Source organism: Rana temporaria, chromosome 3, assembly GCF_905171775.1.
Source record: "Rana temporaria chromosome 3, aRanTem1.1, whole genome shotgun sequence".
Taxonomy (NCBI): Eukaryota; Metazoa; Chordata; class Amphibia; order Anura; family Ranidae; genus Rana; species Rana temporaria.
Window position 1 is genome coordinate 374,031,166 of NC_053491.1, and position 21,539 is coordinate 374,052,704.

Consider the following 21,539-nt stretch of genomic DNA (forward strand, 5'->3'; position numbering starts at 1 on the left):
ACGCATGCGTCGAATCACTTCGACGCATGCGAGGGCTTTCGGCCGAGCGGACATGTCCAGTGAGTCGTACAGACGACCGAACATGTCCGATGGACAGGCTTCCAGCGGACATGTTTGTTAGCATGCTAAGAAACATTTGTCCGCTGGAAACCTCTCCAATCCGCCTGGAAAATTGTCCGGTAGGCCGTACACACGACCGAACATGTCCGCGGAAACTGGTCTGCGGACCAGTTTCAGCAGACATGTTCGGTCGTGTGTACGAGGCCTTATACGTCTGCGGACAGGAGACCAGAAGGGTGAAACCAATGGACAGTCCCACCAAATATGGAGGAGTGTTCCCCTCTGCCCACATCCCCTCCAACACGCTCAGAGACTGATGGGTACATTTTAGCATGGGAGATGGGCACTTGGTAACACTGAGACAGCAACTTATAGTTATTTTCTTGTGTTTTAGAGTCTACTGAGCTAGAGTGTGTGTGAGATGGTACAAGTGGTGCAATTGTTCCTTGGTGAACTCACACCCGAGATCCCACTCCCATTCCCTAATGAAGAATGGTTTATGGTTAGGGGAGCCGAATTAAGTAATTTATAAAGAGCCGAGATCATATGTTGTAGAGGTTCTTCGGCTGGCCATATACGTTTGAACTTTGTAAGGGTAGGTCTAATCGGGGATAGGTGGCGCTGTGAGGAACTGCTGTGAATTTTTGACGCGTTTTCCATTAATTTCAATGGGAGGTGCATTCTTGGTGCACTTTGTAAACATGCCAAAAATGTAGCATGCAATGCTTTTAAAAATGCACCACACTCGCAGCACATTGGTGTAAATAGTTCTGTAAGATAAAAGTGGCATTAATGGTTCAGGTTTAAAAAAAAAAAACAATAATAATACCAAACATGTAATCCTTACCTGCTCTGTGCAGACAGAGCGGCTCCAATTCTCTTCTGGGGTCCCCCACTAGCGCTCCTGGCTTCCCCCCCTTGACCAGTCCCCCAATATCAATCTGCTTGCTATGGAAGCACTGGTGCGTGCTTGCACTCAAGCCTTGCTGTATGCATCCATAAGACACATAGAGCCACGGTTCAGCCCTGCTCCGTGATCTCTACTTATTGGCTCACTGGCTATGACTGACAGCAGTGGGAGCAAATAGCTCCAGCTGCTGTCTCAGCCAATGAGGAGAGAAAGAGACCTGGGACAGCCAAAGCTCTTTTGCACATTGCTGGATCGAGAGGGAGCGCATTAGGGGGGCTGTGGAGGGGGAGCACCACACAGAAGGGTTTTTTACCTTTATGCATAGAATGCACAAGGGTAAAAAATCTTCAGCCTTTACAACCACTCTAAAAAGAAACATTTTTCGTGCATTTTTGTTCCGCTTTCTAAACACCAAAAGAGCATTAAAAACTGATCAGTGTGAAACTGCCTTAAGCCTACAGTAGGTTCACACTGCTGCAGGATTGAAATCGTGCTCACACGACCTTTCAAAAATCTATCAATGCTGAGACAGTCCACAGCAATTAGACAATTTTTATCATTATTCATATAGTGGCAAAATATTACGCAATGTTGGAAAAATCATTTTTTTTTTATAATGGAACAAAAAGGTAGAAAGAAAGGCCTTGTGCAGAAGAACTTATAATACAAGCGGGAAAGAGAATCATGAGAAGCAAGTGCTTATTTTTACAAAGGTCCTGCCAAATTGGAGTATAAACCAAAATAATTGTATAACATTGTTGCATGAAGAGGCCCCCCAGCTAGGGAGGGAAGCTGTTAATGAAATGCAGATGGACTGGATATTGGTGAAATGGGATAACAATGGCCGGAGGGAATGTAATGACTGAGTATAACAAGTTGTAATGAAAAGCAGAAAAGATAAAAGGCAATTTTAGTAGAAGTACTTAAAGTGGGACTAAAGTCCTCTCGGTAAGGGTGGGAAGTGTGGGTTTTTATCATAATATACACGTATGCACAGCATACCTGCACATTATGGCACACATACCTTAGAGAGTACCCTCCTCCAACGCTGACAGGTCGTGGTTCGCAGTCTCTGCTATGTACTCAACGATCCTTCTGGTTCCTGCCTCGCTCCTCTTTGGCCACTGTGCAGCAACTATTGTCCTCTTCACCAGTGCTGGGCAGTCCTTCCTTATTCAAATGACATCAGTTGCATTCTGAGCAATGTTTTAATGGGAGTGCAGGGTGCTGCGGTGACTCCTCAAGGGGTAGACCTATGGCACCATGCACGCCCAAGAAATGGGTAGAATGATGCTGGGCATCATCTAACCCAGAAAACCCAAGGACATTAGTGGCAGAAAGGATTAACTAAGTGGGACAACACAGGGAATATTAGTAGGATACTACAGGGGACAACGCAGAAAGAAGATTAGTATTACAGCAAAAGCTGCTTATTAAAAATAAAAACCTCTTGGGGAATCTTTTAATTACAATAAAGAGTAAGGTTACTCACCAAAATCCACCAAGAACACTCCATAATTGTTCTGCAAGTCCGAGCTGTCTGGACAATTCTTGACTCCTGTCACATAGACCTCTTCTGCTTCCTCCTGACGTTTCTGAAGAAATTGAGGGAGACCCAACAGTAAGACTTTCTTAGATGTAGTCTCAGGATGATTTCAATCTCAGTGAAGTTTAACAACTGGATTGAGTTGCATTTGTCAATACATAAAGCAGCTTGGACATATATTAATAATTTACAGTGGCACTAGTAATAACCTATGCAATGTCTGTTTTTTCTACAGTAAATCCCCACTAATCGGGTGCCTTATTGGGTTAAATTTTCACCTTGGATATTGAATGAAATTTGTATGTTCTACCTGGGCATCTCTTCCCACAATGCTAACACTCATAGAATAATAGGCTTCCATGCAAAATTGTTAAACTTGTGTATTTACATGACTGAGCATGCGAGACAAGGACGGTACATTTGTTTTCTAGGAGGCTGTAGGATGTTGTTCTTCTGAAGGCTTCTTAGGCCCCATACACACGGTCGGTTTGGTCCGATGAGAATGAACCGAAGTTCATTTTCATCGGACCAAATCGACCGTGTGTATAGGCTATCGGTCTGGTTTCCTTCGGTCAAAAATTTCTAAACATGCTTCAAAACCGAACCGATGGACAACTGCCCCATCGGACCAAACCGATGGTTAGTACAGAAAAGCATCGGTTCAAAACCCGCGCATGCTCAGAATCAAGTAGACACATGCTTGGAAGCATTGAACTTCGTTTTATTCAGCACGTCGTGTGTTTGACATCACCGCGTTCTGACCCACTCGGATTTTGGACTGATGGTGTGTACACATATCAGGCCGTACGGCCACTTCAGAGGTGAACCGATGAAAACGGTCCGACGGGCCAGTCTCATCGGTTTGGTCCGACCGTGTGTACGGGGCCTTAGTCAAACAGTGAACTTCAAGTGGAGCTGTAGTCCATAGCCAAACCCAGCTCATTGTTCTCCACACTCCTCCTTTAGATCCAGCAGACTGTGTAGCCATCTCTGTTCCTGGCCTCTTTCAGGAATAGCATGCCTGCCCTCAGACTGCATTAATGAATTCTATTGCATACGCACACATTGAAGTGGTTGTTAACCTCAAACATGAAATATGAACAAAGCATTCCTCTATCGTGTGCTCGTGTCTCAGTTAAGAGCACCGAGTGTCACTTTTGCCTGCTGCTTCGTTCCTTTGCCATCAGCATGTGTCACTTATGACAAGTTTTCCTGACACCAAGAGAAAAATGGTGACAGGGAAGGGAGCTTCAACTGATTGACAGCCTCAGCTCTGTTCCTGTGTGCTGTGTAGGGGGCGGGGGTGTGCCCCCTCTCTCCAATCAGCTGTCATAGCTCCCCTAACTGAGATCCACAGAGTAAAACTTCAGCTCTATGCCCCCTTTTTCTCTGAACTCTAAGACAAGGTTTAAAATGCAGTACCGTATTTATCGGCGTATACCGTGTATTTTTTCCCCTTAAAATAAGGGGAAAATCGTGGGTGCGCGATATACGCCGATACCCGCGCTCAGTTTAAACGCTTCTGCCGACATATACCGAGCGCAGTACACTCGGGTACATTCGACCAGGCTCGGCTTCGCTCGTGGTCACGCTCTGTGACGTTTATGCATGAGAAGCCGAGTGTGCCCGAGTGTACTGCACTCGGTATAAGTCGGCAGGGGCGTTCAAACTGAGCGCGGGAAGCGGGGATTCGACTCGGGGACAGCGCGGGAGAAGCCAGGAGGACACCACCGAGGCCGCAGACAAGGCCGCCGGGCAAGACACCAAAAAACTGTAAGTAATAAAATGTTTTTTTACAGGAATTTCGGGTCTACATTAGGGTTGCGCGCTATACGCCGGAGCGTGCAATACCCCGATAAATACGCTACTTTGAATGTATATAGAGAAGAAAGGGCTGCATATAAACAGATACAACTTATGTAGGAGAATTTGTTTCATCTCGGTGTACAACCACTTTAAATACAGTATAACGACAATTTCCAGGTTGTTCTCTATAAATCCCAGAATAAGTATCAGAAAAATGCTTGGAACAATGATAATCAGTGTTGCAACATTGCAGAATGTCAAACCAATTTCTAAGGCTCCAGAAAAAAACGGTATTAAGAGTGCTAGTCAAGTGTGAGTCCAAGGAAGCGTTAATCGCTCATCAAAAAACTGAATAAAACAGCCAACGTATTTTAGGGATCTGAACACTGTTCCTTCATCAGGGCTATAAAAAGAGAAATGCGGAACTCAAATCCAGATGAAAATATGTATATGAAGGGAGAGTGTTCAGATGCCTGAAACATGTTGACCGTTTTATTCAAAGTGCTAAAGCAGTAGGATTAGCGTGACAGCCAAGCAACTAGCACTTTCTTCAGTGGGAGAGCTCAGCAATGGCAGTTTTCTTGTCTCTCATGACAGTCTAAAGGTCTGTTGTCAATGGGCTTTTGCTGGTTTTCAACTGATTTTGCATTCCCATACAAGTCTAAAGGAATGGAAAGCTGCTTGAAGCTGGTCAAATGCAGGTCAGAAGGAGGCCAGCTGCAGGTCGAATACACCTATCAATTAATTCTGAATGATGTAATAGGTGTCTCAAACTGATAAACTGAACTGATCAACATAGATCTGCCATTGACTAAAGTCCAAAACCAATCAACACAGGCACCTACTTTAACAACGATAGTGACAAGGAACGAGTCTCACCTGATCAGCCAGAAGTGATCCCAGACTGGAATAGGCATCTGCAAAATATGGACCGTAAAGAATGGATTCCCTCAGACGAAGCTCTGCTTCTACATTCCGCCCCTGCGTCCTACAGCAGAGACACAGTCACATGAATAACACTTTTTACTGTTAACATTTTCCCGACTACCTAATACACTGACATAAAAAAAGAAAAAAGGACTGTCATGATGTTAAAAAATATTATGGTGCTTTCTGTAAAATGATTGTTTATATGAGCCACTGACATAAAGCAGAGCCTAACAGGAGCTATGTACTATGACCATACATGGAAATAATCTGAATATTGGCCAGTGTGGGTCTTCAGTTATGCCAACCACAGTGGCCCATGGAGTCCACTGCCCTCTTGTCTCTATTCCCCTCAAGTGAGTCACGTTGAAGGCCACATAGATCACTTTGGCATTTGAAGTGCAAGTCATAAGATATCTACTTTAGATAGCCCGTAAACATCAACACTGTAACGCATCTGTCAGCCTTCCTCTCTAGCTGAGCCAAGAAATACAATCAAGGCTGGAAATGCACATATTTTAATAACAGAAAGAGACAAAAAGTTTTTGAGACCAAGGAGAGGGGGAGCGTTTCCAATGAGAAAGTGATTGCTCTGGCTGGAGGCAATTTACAACACACATTCATTTTAGTAGCAAAATTATTAATGTGGAATGTATGCTCTTTTGTTAAAGAACATTAATCGTTATCAAACGGTTATAGGTAAAGTTCCGCTTTAAATTGGCTCTAATACAATGAGAGGTTATATCTGTTTGGCTTGTGTGGGCCATGAATTTTGGTCATCGTTGGTGCCTTTGTAATAACCCGAAGATGGGCATATTTTTCCTCACCGGAGCAGGTTGCCAAGATTGAAGAGCGCCCGGCTGTGTTGCGGGCTGATTGCCAGGGCCTTCCGGTAATATTCCTCGGCTGCAGTGGCATTAGTGGTCAATGTGCCAAGGTTGTTGAGGGCGCTTGAGTGTTGTTTGTATAAGCTAGGCATAAGGAAACACACAAGAGACTAAAGTTGACCTTACAATGCATGAATATAAAAATACAGTATACAAGTTAACATTAAAGCTGAATTCCAGGCACACTGATGTTATTATGCCTTTGTTTGTACTTCGAACCTGTCCTTTGCAACTATGACCTGAGTAAAATATTGAGGCCTGAAATATGGTGAGCTAGCTTTTTCTCTTACAAATAAACTGTAAACATGTTTGCCCTTGTTTATCTTCAATACTTGGTTGATTGATGTGGTTAGTAGTTTTACACAAGAAGGCTCCACTCACATCTCACAAAGTGGCAATATGTGTTCCTGCTTGCAATTTTTTTGGCGCAATTTTAACACGTTTTAACGTTGCGACAAAGAAGCTCAAGGACCAAATTTTCTATGAGCTAGGTGCAGCAAAATCACACTGCGTTAAGGATACCATTAAGAATAAATGACATCCAAATACACATTGTGCATTTTGCCATGATCTCAGTGCAATTTGGAGACGATTACAAAGTGCTAGATGTGAACAGGGCATACATTTTTTTTCAGCTCACAGAAAATGACAAGGATGCTGTTTCAAGTCGGATCAAAAGGCATTTTCCAAAGTGGACTTTCCCGTCTTCCAGCACATTTGTCTCCAAAAGGGCATTTAAAAATAAACTGTTCATCCAAAATTAAAAACATATTTACCTCGGGCCGGCCTCCAACACTTCTGGGAAGCACAGGTGACATTGATGTGCTTTCTGCCATAACCGAGAAACTCAAAATCCCATAAGAATGTACTCTTCCAATAGGCTGGAGTGCATTGTTGCAGGATTTTAAGTTCTTGGCTCTGTTGGGATGTACGGTAACTTCAACTTCTGGAAGAACCAGAGCCAGGTTTGAGGTAAGATTTTTAGTTTTTTGGGGGGCGAACAGCTTGTTTACAAATGGCTGTTTAAAGGCATTTGTGTTGAAGGAGCAGGGGGTTGTCAAAAAAGTGGACCTTTCATTTGCCAGGGACAGGTAGTTGACCTTTCAGGCAACAATGGAAGCAGATATATGGCACAACAGTCTTTGGTCCCTTTCTCCCAGAAGCCTTTTGGAACACTAAACTGCCAATAATATCCTTGAAATTTCAATTTGGCTTGGGACATTCAAATTTGTGAAAACAGGTCCACATTTAACATCATTCAAACTTTGGAATCAAATCTAGTGTTCAATAATTAACACCCCATAAATATGAGAGTTACCTCAGGACAGTCTTGTAGTGGTTTATGGCCTCCTCTTTTCGGTTCTGGTCCTTCAGGAAATTAGCATAGTTATAGTGAACTTTGGCATTGTGTGGCAGGGTCTGCACTCCGGACCTGTGGCAAGAAAAGCTGTGAGGAAGGTCATAGACTGAGATCAGAAAATCCAGTCAGTCTGTGCGGTACATACCTGAACAGAGCCTCCCGTGACCGCCAGCACTCACTATGTGACATGGATTTCCAGGAAAAGAGGAGCAGCAGAAGGAAAAAGATAAAGATGATAGCAGAAGATCCACGTGGGCCACTTCGGCTGTAAAGAACCTTCATTCCGTAGACACATAGGATGCAAAAGCCCATACTGCAAATAACAAAACAATCAGGTTTGCCAAACAGGGTTTTCTAGTGTTCCTGTAGATGTATAAATTGCCTTCCCAAACCTATAATATTCACCCTTCAGCTGAATCCTTAAAATATGTAAACCTTAAACTGTGATTGGCATTATGCCTCACTGTATACAGGTTTAATAACCATTTGAGTCCTGCTAAGTGCTATTTTAAAATGGCATTGGACTCATCAGTCCTGTTGGGTCCACAGGGCATTATGTTTACTTTTGAAGTGCAATGGTAACACAAATGATCTGTTACAAGTCATCTGATACTGCACAGCTGTATCGGGGGGGGGGGGGGGGGGGCGGGTTTAGATCACACATTAATAACCCCCATAATAAGAAAAAGTAAAAAAAAAATCTCTCTCTCTCTCTCATTACACACACACACACACACACACACACACACACACTATTGTGTGTGTGTGTGTATATATATATATATATATATATATATATATATTTATATACACACATACATCTGTATATGTTACAATTCATAAAAAAAAAAATCTCCATAGATTATCCTAATTTGCGTTTTCTGTGTAATAAAATGCTCATGGAACTCAACGTCATGGTGTCGCTGTAAAGGGGTCTCTGTTGTGTCAATTGTGTTCTTGCAAACCTTACATGATCTTACCTAAATTTTAGCAATTTACACAAGCCGATTATTTTTTTCTGCATGGGTTGGAATGGGAATAAAGGTGTGCTAAATTAAAGTGCAATCACTTTGAGCTTTACAATTTTGTTATATTACACATGTTTTCACATTTATGTGAAATTCGTTTAATCAGCAGACATTGACAGTTCTATTTTGGGTCGCATATCGTTGGGCTACGTTAATTAACAGTTGCGTTGGAAATAATTACAGGAATTTTTTTTTTTTTTTTTTTTCAAATTTCATGCTAGATGAAACCAAAAAAATAAAAATATACAGTATATATCCAAATCTGTTATCAAATTGAACCCTTATTTGTCCTAAGGAGACGTCATTGTAATGAAAAAAATGCTCTGGGACTCAAAGATGTTAGAGGGAAAAAAACAATGGTGGATAAAAACATAAAAAACGAGGGTTCAAATCTATTTCCACACCATCCAAAACTAAAGAAAGTTTGCCGTTGGTCAAACTTTAAGGCCGGGTACACACGGACAAACATGTATGGTGAAAGCGGTCCGTCGGACCGTTTTCACCATACATGTCTGCCAGAGGGCTTCTGTACGATGGTTGTACACACCATCGTACAGAAGTCCGCGCGTAAACAATACGCGGGGCGTGTCCGCGGTGTCGCCGCGTCGATGACGCGGTGTCGCCGCGACAATGACGCGGCGACGTGGGCGGCCCGCCTTTAAAATGCTTCCACGCATGCGTCGAAGTCATTCGACGCATGCGAGGCACGGCGGGCGGCTGGACATGTACGGTAGGTCTGTACTGACGACCGTACATGTCCGAGCGGGCTGAATTCCAGCGGGCTGTTTTAAAACAAGTCCAGGAATATTTGTCTGCTGGGAAAAGGCCCGGCGGGCAAATGTTTGCTGGAATTCGGCCCGCTCGCGCCCACACACGACCAAACATGTCTGCTGAAACTGGCCTGCGGGCCAGTTTCAGCAGACATGTTTGCTCGTGAGTATGGGGCCTTAGCGTTTTTTTTTTTTGTGAATTTGTTGCAAAGTTTCTTACCAGGTGATCATACTAACAACAGCACTTCCTGTTGCAGGCTGACAATGCAAAGCAACTTCCTCATAATTTGCAACAGCCTGCTGATGTGTGCTACTATGATTTTCAGGATCTCTCATAGTATATTAACAAAAATAAATAAAAAATCCCCAGCAACACACAAACAAAAATCTGTGCTAAAAGAATTGCAGCGAAATGTCTGCCCCATATAAAACTGATCTGGAAAATGGCTTCTTCATTCACATAGATTACAGGAATGTTCAGTGTGCAATCACAGAAAGGAAAGAGACCGAATTTCAGGTCCTGGTAAATATACTGATAGCGTTGTGCTATTGGAATATTAATGATGCTTTGCTCTGTGTTGTGTTTCTGTAACTGTATCTGAAGCAGGGGCCCTGGATTAAACACATCATAACATCCTGGCTGGCGATAATCCCACAATGCACTGGCAAACCCGTATTCCTCCCCGCCAAGATAGAACACAGCCCAAATCCTCTTCAGAAAAATTTCCAGAGACATGGAATCCGACCTCTAAAAAAAATGTTTGTCTTGGCTTCAGCTCAGACAGATAAACGTGTTTAATTGTAGCAACTGGAATATGATTAGGGGTATGTGAAGACATTAGTCTTTCAGCGTTGCTTTGTTTTTGCTATGAAATGAACCCATCGCAAAACGAACTGAGAATATGATGAAAAAAAAAAAAAAGAATAAACAGAGGTGACCCCCAATGAAAACCACATTTCAAAACAATCTATAAATCTGGAGATCCAGTTGTATACAAATTTAAACATTTACCTTTAAGGCCTCATGCCCAAACGTTTTAAAAAACAGGCTGTAAAGCTAGTACAGATGCCAGGAAAAAAAGTTTTTAACGCAATTTTTTCCGTGTTATGCATTGAATTCAATGCACATTTCGCCGCGCTAGCTTTCAGACGCATTTTTCTCTTTCTCTATTCAAAATCAGTGGTCCCCTATGGGAGCCCATTGATTTGAATAGAGGTCACACCAGAGGTCAGATCAAGATTATTTGACTTGCGGGGGGACTCGTGTGTGGAAAATCTTAAAGGGGAACCCCTCGAAAATGAAAAAAAAAAATACATTTGCCTGAGGTTTCCCCCAGGATGATACCAGACCCTTCGGTCTGGGATCTGGGGGGCCCCCTTATTAAAAGAGGCTCCCAGATTCCGATAAGCCCCCTGCCCGCAGACTGCGACAACCAACGGCCAGGGTTGTCGGGAAGAGGCCCTTGTCCTCATCAACATAGGGACAAGGTGCTTTGAGGGCATGTGGCCTGGTATGGTCTAGGAGGGGGGGGGGCGCTCGCTCGCCCCCTTTCCTGACCTGCCGGGCTGCATGCTCAGATAAGGGTCTGGTATGGATCCTGGGGGAACCCACACGCCGTTTTTTTTTGGTGTGGTGGATACCCCTTAAGATCCATTCAAAATTTGGGATTGAGTGAATCTCCATGACGATAAAAACTGGCAAAGCTAGTAAGTGGACTGGAAAAATAATTTTGTTTTGTTTTCTCTGTGCAAAGTCTTTCCATGTGCATCTTACTTTACTGTAAAAGCTAGTTATAAAACTTGGGGTGGTTTACATTTTTGTTCATGTACATAAAAATCCCCTTGGCTTACATAAAAAATCATGGATGTACCTTGGCATGTAAAGGACACGCTCTGCCACCACGAAGCCCACTCTGAAGAAGAGATTGCTGGCTGGTATAAATGGGAAAACCAGGAAGAGCAGACCCACCAAGACCTCCCGATGTCCAGTCCTCTGCAGAGCAGGCAAAACGTTAGTCGAAGGAACAGAACTCACAACTATTAAAGGCTCAGTGCAACCAAAACTGATATTTTAGTCTTTGGTAGATGCTGGTTAAACTGTCTAATTGTATGGCTTTCTTTTATCGCTCAGTGGCTCTACTGGTGAGATCTCTGTGCGGAGTTCTTAGATTTGGACACCTTCCCTTCCCATTATGAGTTATTATCAACAATCCTATTGAATTTGTATTTATTTTATATTATGAAGAATGCAATAGGAGGAGCTGGGACCCACTAAAGCGTACAGAAACATCCATGGTAGTGAATTATGGCAGAGAGATCTCACTGTTAGAGTATCGAGGACATATACCAAACCAGGGGGTGACTCAACCAAAAACGCTCCATCTATAACCAAAATATCACTTTAGGATAGACTCGTTTTTTAAACAAAACACAAAAATGAAAACTGCAAGAATTGTTCAATGGCAATGTGAAAAACTCAACAACCACTTTGATTTTGCTGTGCTGTAATCAGATTCCTAAAAAATAATGGTTTTGAAACTGGATGGACTACATAAATCCACCCCTCTTTGTCCCTCAACACCTGCATACATGAATTATTTTATTAAAGCAAAACAATGCTGCTGCCTTAACTCTCAAGAGCCTGCCCACACACTGTACTTGGGAAAGGACTCTTGAGATATGTAGTTCCGAGGGTGTGCCTGATGATGACAATGAGTAATAAAAGCTGCTTCTCACTACAGGAACAAGGTTAAAGGAAAAAAAACAAAAAACAATGCTGGGTTATGCTCTAGAGGAGAGGAAGGTTTGGGGTTAAATTTGTTTAATCTCTTCCCACAAATGGGAGCCAGCGCCTTAGATGGGCCTGCAACATCCGAGACTGGCAGGGGGTTCCTGATCATGCAGTACTGTAATAGACGACACAGTGCTGATGTCACCGGGAGTCCATCCTACTGGCTCCTGATCATAAGTAGTTGACTAAGCTGTCATTGCCAGATTTCAAGCTGTCATTGGTCACAGCTTTGGGGGGTGCCAATGGATCAAGTCCCAGAACGAGGGCCAACCTGCCATCCTCCTGTATTAATGCATATTGCTAATGAAGGTCTTTTGAGCCCCTATAGGGAAAGAGAGCCTTGACTTATGGGGTCATGGCCAGGTCCCGGACAAGGTAGTTGTGTGGGCACTGAGGATTGGTGGAACTATGGGGGATGGGCTGGGCCTGAGCTCAGAAAGTATTGCCCAAGGGAATTTTGGGGTCTTTCGAGAAACGTGACTGGAAGAGCTGCCCACCCTCCCGCCCCTTTTTTCCTATGTTATGTCACAGCTTGCTGCGGTTCCTTGACCTTGCCAGCATAAAAGTTGCTGTAATGGGCTATGCCCTTGATGGATATTGGAAGAAGTCTGTCCAGCACTTATGGTAAGAACAGGCCTCCCCCTTTTGGAATAGTGTGCTCACAGTACAACTGTGACTGGCACTGGTTTAAATTGTTCACATGTTATTTGTTGGAATGTAAATAAAGCTGTGGCCTTGCCCTTTCCAACATAATGATTGTAAGTGTGTTTATTTAAATGGGGTGAGGGGGCAAGGGTGAGGGTTCTATCCATTTATGTTACATTTGATTTGTACCTAGGCCCATTACGCCTCAGCAGTCATGGGGCTAAGGTTTGAACATAGGCACAATTCTTTATTCCAATGACAGTATTAAAGTGGAGGTCCACCCAATTTTTTTATTTTTTTTTTAAAGCCAGCAGCTACAAATACTGCAGCTGCTGACTGACTTATGCCCTGTACACACAATTGGTCAATCCGATGAAAACGGTCTGATGGATTTTTCCATCAGTTATCCGATGAAGCTGACTGATGATCAGTCGTGCCTACACACCATCGGTTAAAAAATTGATCGTGTCAGAACACGGTGACGTAAAACGACGTGCTGAAAAAAATGAAGTTCAATGCTTCCAAGCATGCGTCGACTTGATTCTGAGCATGCGTGGATTTTTAACAGATGGACGTGCCTACAGACGATCGTTTTTTATCTATCGGTTAGGTATCCATCAGATAATTTTAAAGCAAGTTCCATTTTTTTTAACCGATGGATAAATAACCGATGGGGCCCACACACGATCGGTTTGGTCTGATGAAAACGCTCCATCAGACCGTTTTCATCAGACAAACCGATCGTGTGTACGCGGCATTACACTTGCCTGTCCAGCGAGCCCGCGATGTCGGCAGCCGAGGCAGAGCAATTGCTAGTCTCTCGGCTGCCCCCGCCGCCATCCTCAGTGAGGGAATCAGGAAGTGAAGCGTTGTGGTTTCACTGCCCGGTTCCCTACTGCGCATGCGCGAGCGGCACGGCCTGTCCTCACTGGTATCTGTACCCCCTGAAAGGTGCCAAATGTGACACCGGAGGGGGGGGGAGGGTTCCAAAAAGCAGAAGTTTTCTGTAGCAACAGATAACTAATATTGAGACACTCAAACCAAATTTTCTTTAGAAAAATAACTGTTGGATTCTGATTGGTCATGTGTATCTTGATGTTTTGTTAATCCTGTTCAGTTAATTTATAAAAAATAACAGTGAGAGAAATGCATTTGTTACATCAGTTTGCAAAATCAATCAATTCCTATCGTTAAACTGAACTGCAGAACAAGTTCTGTGACACGCTAACACTCAATTTACATGTGCATTATTTACACATAACTAGATTCTTATCGCACTGCTGACCCGGGTTCATGGCAACGTTGATAACTGAATACTGTAAGGAGCACGGAAAGCTGTGAAATAATGTTCTGGCGGCAGGAGAGAAAGTTTCCAGGAGTTTGTTTGAGAGAAATGATTGAACAAACTTCCTGGTAAGATGATAACGATCAAATATGGAGGAGGTGATGGCGGAGGGAGAAATAAGTGTAAGGAAACGTCCCGCACTTATTTTAAGAAGTTGCTATTAATCAATCCGGTGCCTGAGGGAGTGGTGCCTTTGTCCTGTCCAAATCATGACAAGTCAGGGCTTTTAAAGGGAACCTGTATTTTCAGTGAGCACAGTTTCGAAGTTAATATTGTTATGTTTTCCTGACAGAAAAGGAATATCATTTCCTGTTAAAGAGAATTTACAGTCATTAAAGGAGTAAGGGGAGCCTGGTTGGCTTAATATACCCCCGGCTTTGTATATAACTTAGATTCTCCAACAGCAAGATCGCCGTCTCTGTTCCTACCCATGAGGGAGTTTTGGTTGTTCCCAATTCCCTTCCTTCTTTTGTGTTTTCTGGCTTCTCCTGTTACATTCTCGATAATTTAAAATTAATTTAAAAACCAGGGATGGTGAGAGCTCTTCGTAATAGGCACAGCACAGACCCGGGAACAGCATTAGGGTTAGAGTTGGCATTAGAGATACAGTGCCTTTAAAAAAGTTTTCATACCCCTAAATACAAATGCACACCACACTTTTCAGATGTTTATTTGTAAATGTAGCGCTACCCCCGAAGGAGCTGCTGGTTAGATTTGGGATTGGTGTATTTAAGTTATACCGTGATATGTCTAGGGGTGATGATAGTGACGAGAGCAGTAACGGAATGTCCAGACTGTTGGTTGACGTTTTCAATGCTTTATTTCTGGCCCAACACGACCAACAGTCAACTTGAGGTAGATAGGACAGATTGGTGAAAGAAAGAATAAACCTTGTAAATACAGGCAATGGATAAACAGAAGCAGTCCTGCCTCCAGTAGTAACTCTTTCCTCGTCGCCACTTCACCTGAAGTGGGTAAAGTGCCCCTGGACAGGTCCCTCTCACAGGCCTGGCAGCCAGAGTGTCACTTAGCTCTCCTGGGAAGGAACAAGTCTTTGCCACAGACTTGGCTCTAATAGAATTTAGATTTCTGGATGAGACCTCTGCCACAGGCCTAGTGCTTCAAGAATTGGATAGTAGAGCAAATCCTCCCAGTGTGTAATTTGGGGCCACCGACTGACAGTTTGCCGCATACAACCTGTCAGTGTCCGGTACCCAGGGATGGACTGGCCATTGGGACTACAGGGAGTTTCCCGGTGGGCCGATGGCTCAGGGGGCTGGCTTCAGTGACAGTGGACTGCCGCCCCCCTCTGCTCCTCTGTCTCTCCCTCCCCGCAGCGCTCACCTGGGGGGAACAAAGAAGCAGGAGGAGGACCAGAGGAGCAGGGGGGACGACAGAGGAGCATGGGGGGAGGGGACAGACAGCTGACTCAACAGCTATGGTCTGGGAGTTTCTCACTTCTTCACTTCTGCCTAATCTTGTCCCATAAGGGGGAGCTCCGAACTCATTCTTTGCCCCGGGGAAAATAATGTCTTGCGTCCCCACTGGTACTGCCTATAAGAGTACCAGTACCAGCCGTTCTACTCTAATAAAGTAGAAAGGCTAGTGGCTAGTGAAGGGGGAGAGGGGGCTTGGGTGGCCGGGGGGGTGCAGGAGTTGTCCGGCCACCATGGGAGAGACCTGTCAAAGTGGGCCAGTCTCGATGAAGTCCAGGGCCAAATTTCTGTCCCAGTCCAGCCCTGCCGGTACCCAGATCTCCGATGGTTCGTTCAAGCCCTATTGGATCACCTGCCTCCGGGTTTTCCTCAAGCTAATCCCCCACCGAACAGCACAACTCGCTTCGGATCTTCTCAATAGAGATGGGGGAACCCAGTAAATCACTGGGGCCCCTTAGCAGTATCAGATGCTCCGAGCCATGAGGGCCCAGAGTCAGGAACTCCGCGTAGCATGTGCACCCCGGCCTGGTAGGCCATATCGCCGGGGCCCGTGATGTGCGCACACCCTAAAGGTGGGTGCCGCACCTGGAACCAGGAACCCGCGAAGAACCCCGAGCAACGGGGTTGAGAGCAAGTAAGTCTCTCATCCCACTAGATTTAACATAGCACCTGTACTGATAAGTACACAGGTGCTACATAAAATATTTGGAAACCCATTTATCATGTGCCACTTTGTGTTGGTCCATCACATAAAATCCCAATAAAATACATTTACGTATTTGATTGTAACACGACAAAAATTTGGAAAATTTCAAGGCGTATGAATACTTTTTCAAGGCACTTTTTACAGTGCTTTCCTAAAGTATTCATACCCCCTTCACATTTTTTTTATTTTGTTATGTTACAGCCTGATACTACAGTTGTTTAAATTAATTTGTTTCTCATTAATCTACACTCAACACCCCATAATGACAAAGTAAAAACAGAATTTTAGAAATCTGTGAATTTATTAAAAAGAAAACATTGAAATATCACAAGTACTTAAGTATGCAGACCTTTTACTCCGCACCTTTGGCAGCAATTACAGCTGCAAGTCTTTTTGGGTTATGACATGACAAGCTTTGCACACCTGGGATTGGGGGATTTTTTACAATTCTTCTTTGAAAATCCTCTCGAGCTCAGTCAGGTTGGATGGGGACCATCGGTGGGGAGCCATTTTCATGTCTCTTCAGAGATGTTCAATAGGGTTCAAGTCAAAGCTCCTGCTAGGCCACTCTAGGACATTCCTTTTCTGTGCACTCATCTAACCATAATGCCCCCGTACACACAATCAGGCTTTTGCCCTACCAAACTCACAAAGGAATTCTGACGGAATTCCATCTAAGGAAAAGAGAACATGTTCTCTATGTAAACGACAATGGAATTCCTCGGAATATCCGATGGAAAAACTCCGATGGCCATACACACGGTCGGAATTTCCAATGGAAAAAGTCTGTCTGACTTTTTTCATCGGAAATTCCGATCATGTGTACGAGGCATTACATGATAACATACCAACTGCTGCTCTTTAATTTCAGCTTTGGGAGAGCTGGTTTCCTCCTGACTCTCTAAAGGGGGACAGAGAAGGATTGGACTGTACTAGACTACACTTAGCACTGTGCACTCCTGAGATTTGTTTACAGATGACTGGTTCTCTTTGATAATATCAAAAGTAAAGAAATTACCTTTCTTGCCACCAAGCAGTGCAAGCCAAGGGATACGAGTACCACTAACAGGACAAGTGTCTCCAAGTTCCGTCTGTCCCAGAGGGAATGAAGAAGAGGTATACTGCCCACCTGCCAGTCATAGCACATGGTGATGGGAGCCAGAAGCAGGCAGGCATTGAATGCCAGGATGTAGGAGAAGGTCAGGAACCTGCAAGACAAAGAAATTAAAGTCCATTATGTGAAGCCTTGTGGTTTAGGGTCATGGGTCATGTGACACTTGTGATGAGGCCACTAATCCCAATTTCTTTTGTAAACGGTGTAGAGAAACTCAGCCTATGTGGACTACTGAAAACATTCTATTTACTGAATGTAATGATGTACTCTGCTTTATCAGTGGAGGTGTATTTTATCTTCTACCTCTCTGGTATAGAAGGGTGCCTTATAGCTCTCAAACTTGTAGGAAAAATACACATCCACCCCACACCTTATTCATGCACTAAATGCCCTTTTACAAGTGGGAACTGACCAGCCCTCCTTTTTAGTGACTGGCAGTATTTGACCTATGAAGAGTTGGCAGACCTGCAAGAACAGCTGGAGACTGCAGCTTAAAGTGGTAGTAAACGCTCTGTTTGCATTTTAACCTGCAGGTAAGCTTATAATAAAGCTTACCTGTAGGTTAAATGAATACCTCCTCCTAAATATGTACCATTTAGGAGATATTCTAGTAAGCAGCAGTTGGTGACGTCACTGGCGCATGCACTCTGATGGAAAAGCATACCCGTGCCATTTCTTTTAGAGCTCTGTGATGTGACTCCCAAGCAGCCGCAGCCTGCGAACCCGAAAGAAAGACAGAGCGAAAATGGAAGCCTCTGCAGCAGTGACAGCGTGCCACTGGAGGGCTTAGTTTCAAGGTAAGTTTTTCATAATGTGCTAGCATGCGAAGCATACTAGCACAATATGCCGCTGCCTTGCAGGGAGAACGTTTTTTTTTTCCTTATTCAACGTTTACCACCGCTTTAAGACTTGCAGAATCATCATATGTCTTTGACAGCGATCACCGCCAAGAAACATCTCCAGGAATTATGACACACTGCATTCAGGGGGTGCAGAGCCCAGTGTGAAAGAGCCCTTAAAGTGGATGTAAACCTGATTCATGAAATTTCAGCTGGGCACATATATCTATAGTATTTTCTTTTCTCTCATTAAGGCCCTAAGTCTCGTGGCTTTCTTCTGCTCCGTTCTTCTGTTATCAGCATGATAACTTCTGGCAAGTTCGCTGTCAACTGAGATAAAACCAACCTAAAATAGATTAGCAGAGAGCTGAACTATTCTCAGAAAAACTCTGCAAGTATCTGCCTATGTGGAGTGGGGGTGTGTGCCTTTCCTCCAATCAGCTGTCTTGGCTGTATGCCCAGACTTCACTTCCAGTGCTGAACAGGAAGAGAAAATCTCTAACAATGTGAAATTTCTAAAGAATATATAAAGCTGAAGACAGCAGATATGCATGTAGGGAGATTTGTTTAATCTCTGTGTATCATCTGAGGCTGTTTACCTTACTGGGTATATATGTGAGGATTTACATATACACAGGGGCGACTCTAGGGGGGGGGGGGCAGAGGGGACCCTGACCCCCCCCCCAACATTATGCTGTGCCCCACCATGTGCCCCCCCCAAAAAAAAAACTCCAATACCTCCCCCACTCCCTCTGCTCGCTGACACTGCATAATGCGAGCTCTCACACAACCACAGCCACCCGATCTGCTACTTCCCCTGCATCCTCGTTGGCACAGAGAAGAGCGAGTTGTAGAAAGGACTCCATGAGCACTGTGGGGGAGGGGGGCCCAAGCCTTCATCTCAGTTACTGAAAAAACAGACTGATTTCTCCCATCCTTAGGACAGGAGAACCAGCCTGTAAATTCCGAGATTGGTGACTGCAAGCTGAGCCGAGTGTCAGTCTATGACACTCTTTTACAGCCCAGCGAGTCCAGCCACCTCCCCCCCACTCTCCTCACATACGAGCAGGGAGGAATACAGCTCCTCCTCCTTTCAGTCCCGCCCACACTACCCCGGTGTGCTGTATCTGAAGAGAGGGGATGTGTGGGCAGGAAATATGAAAATCAGCAGCATGTGTGTGAATGATGCCTGAGATTCTCGCCTGGACCGTGGGTAAGTGTGTGTACTGCAGACTGCAGTACACTGTAATCACTGAACTGCATTATCTCCATCCCTTCTCTCCCCCATCGGTCTCCCTTATCCGACAGTCCAACAGACATCAGACACGACCCATTTCATTTCCCAGAATAACCGAGACAACACAAGCTCTGGTACTGGTTCCAAAATGAATGAATGAATGAATGAATCCTTTAATGGAAACTTAGCTTTGTTATATACAGTACAAGCATGTTACAGTTAATCACAGGGACAAAGACACACTCCACCCACACATCACACAATGGGGGGGCTTCATACACATTCTTTTAGATAATGACATTCCGATGAGTTAATTACTACTCATTACCCAGACAGTCTGGCTCCGCATTTAGAGGGGTTAATTACTACAGCTTGACAAGTCACATTCCACATCTTAACAATGTCATTAGCATACACAATGAACAGGTCTTAGGAGCAGACCCAATTAGCACAATGGACAAAAAACAGTATTAGCATCACACAATGGAATGTCTAGGAGCATTGTCAATTAACACCTCAAAAGCATGTGTCCCCACATTGAATGAAAGCACTCTATTGACGGGCGCAAGTACGTTTCTGAATCGGCGTATCTAGGTCATTTGCATATTCGACGCGTAAATCTACGGAAGCGCCCCTAGCGGCCAGAGTTAATATGCACCCAAGATACGACGGCGTAAGAGACTTACGTCGGTCGTATCTTAGCAAAATTCAGGCGTAACTGCCTTTATGAATCAGCGCATAGATACGACGGCGCTCATTTGGACTTACAACGGCGTATCTGGAGATACGCCGTCATAAGTCCTTTCTGAATCCGGGCCACGTTGTTTATTAGATCTGACTGGGAGCATTACCTGGATCACAACCTCATCAGCATGTCAACAGAGAAGGTTATACAGCATTACTGCTGCTAGGTGACCAGCTGGGGGCTCAGCTCTCTATAACCAATAGTGGCAGCCTTCCCCTGCATGCACCCATAATGTCACCAGCACTAAATCCTAATAGACTGTCGCCGCTGCCAAGGAGACAGATGCCAGACCAGCGCCGTCAATAGCAGGGACAGGACAGCTGGGGAACCTCACAGTGACAGAACACCAGGCCCCGGTGGCAAGACAACCTTTGCAACCCTGAAAGTTCTCCCACTGCTTTGGACCCTTATATTTTCTTGGTGTACTGGTGGCATATATCTCTTGTTTTTTGCCACCCTGGGGGGCCCCAGTATAGTAGGAAGGGAGCTCACTGCAGAACATGTGAAAGGGCCCGCTGTGGGATCGTAGTAAAGGGCCCCAGGAGAAAAATATATATTTATATATATATATATATATATATATATATATATATATATATATATAATTGCATTTTATAGTTGGCCCCCCTACTTTTGTCCCTGTCCCCCCATGTGCCCCCCCTAAATATGAAAGCTGGAGACGCCACTGCATCCACATTAAAGTCCATCTAAACCTTCAGTTTACACAGCTACATATATTCCAGGTGAATAAAAACAAAATCTGTCCAAAGCCTTATAGTTCATTTTCTTTGCAAAGTTATCTGAGTAGAATAGCCTGTGTCCTGCCAGCATGCTCCAGAGAAGGACCCTTGCTCTATATAGGGAAACAGTGGTCTCTCTGCAGAGGTCCAAGATGCCCCCAAGATGCTAAGTCAGAGCTACAACTCTCCAATTAACAGGGCTCATCTTGACATTTCTTGGAAGGATTAGATACACATTCGGAAGCTACACTGTGTTTTGTCAGTAAGTCTGTGACAGGTCTTCATTGCCTATTCATACCGAAACATGGCTGAATTCCAGTTTGCATTCTTGAGAAACTGCTTATACAACCTGCAGAGACAGGACAGAGCGCCTATCCAGCTGCCAGAGACAAAGAAATGCTGTGTTGGCCTTGGGCCACGGCTCTTCCACATACCTGGTGAGGATGTAAGGCGAGAAGGAAGCCGGATTGTCTTGCTCTGAGAACAATGGCATAGATCCTCCCATGATGTGGACGCGGAAACCTAACACCACCATCACCTGCAAGAGAAGAAGGTTCTGATCAAATATCCTCTATATGAGGAGTGGTGGTCAGTGACTCCTGCCGAGCTGAGACTAGGTGTAGCCAGCATATTTACCACTCTAAAGC

The 21,539-nt window shown here is 44.3% G+C and overlaps 1 protein-coding gene across 2 annotated transcripts in view; it reads right to left on the reverse strand.

Annotated features, from left to right (window-relative positions):
- TMTC1 (transmembrane O-mannosyltransferase targeting cadherins 1) overlaps window positions 1-21,539 on the reverse strand; it is an 82,829-nt gene that overhangs the window by 21,953 nt on the left and 39,337 nt on the right. For both annotated transcript variants that reach the window (XM_040345545.1, XM_040345546.1), the window contains exons 7-14: window positions 21,327-21,430; window positions 17,236-17,425; window positions 11,166-11,287; window positions 7,642-7,809; window positions 7,455-7,568; window positions 6,077-6,220; window positions 5,202-5,310; window positions 2,463-2,565 (exon numbers count right to left, since the gene is read on the reverse strand). In XM_040345545.1, coding sequence (XP_040201479.1) covers window positions 2,463-2,565; window positions 5,202-5,310; window positions 6,077-6,220; window positions 7,455-7,568; window positions 7,642-7,809; window positions 11,166-11,287; window positions 17,236-17,425; window positions 21,327-21,430 — 1,054 coding nt within the window. The remainder of the gene's footprint in view (window positions 1-2,462; window positions 2,566-5,201; window positions 5,311-6,076; window positions 6,221-7,454; window positions 7,569-7,641; window positions 7,810-11,165; window positions 11,288-17,235; window positions 17,426-21,326; window positions 21,431-21,539) is intronic.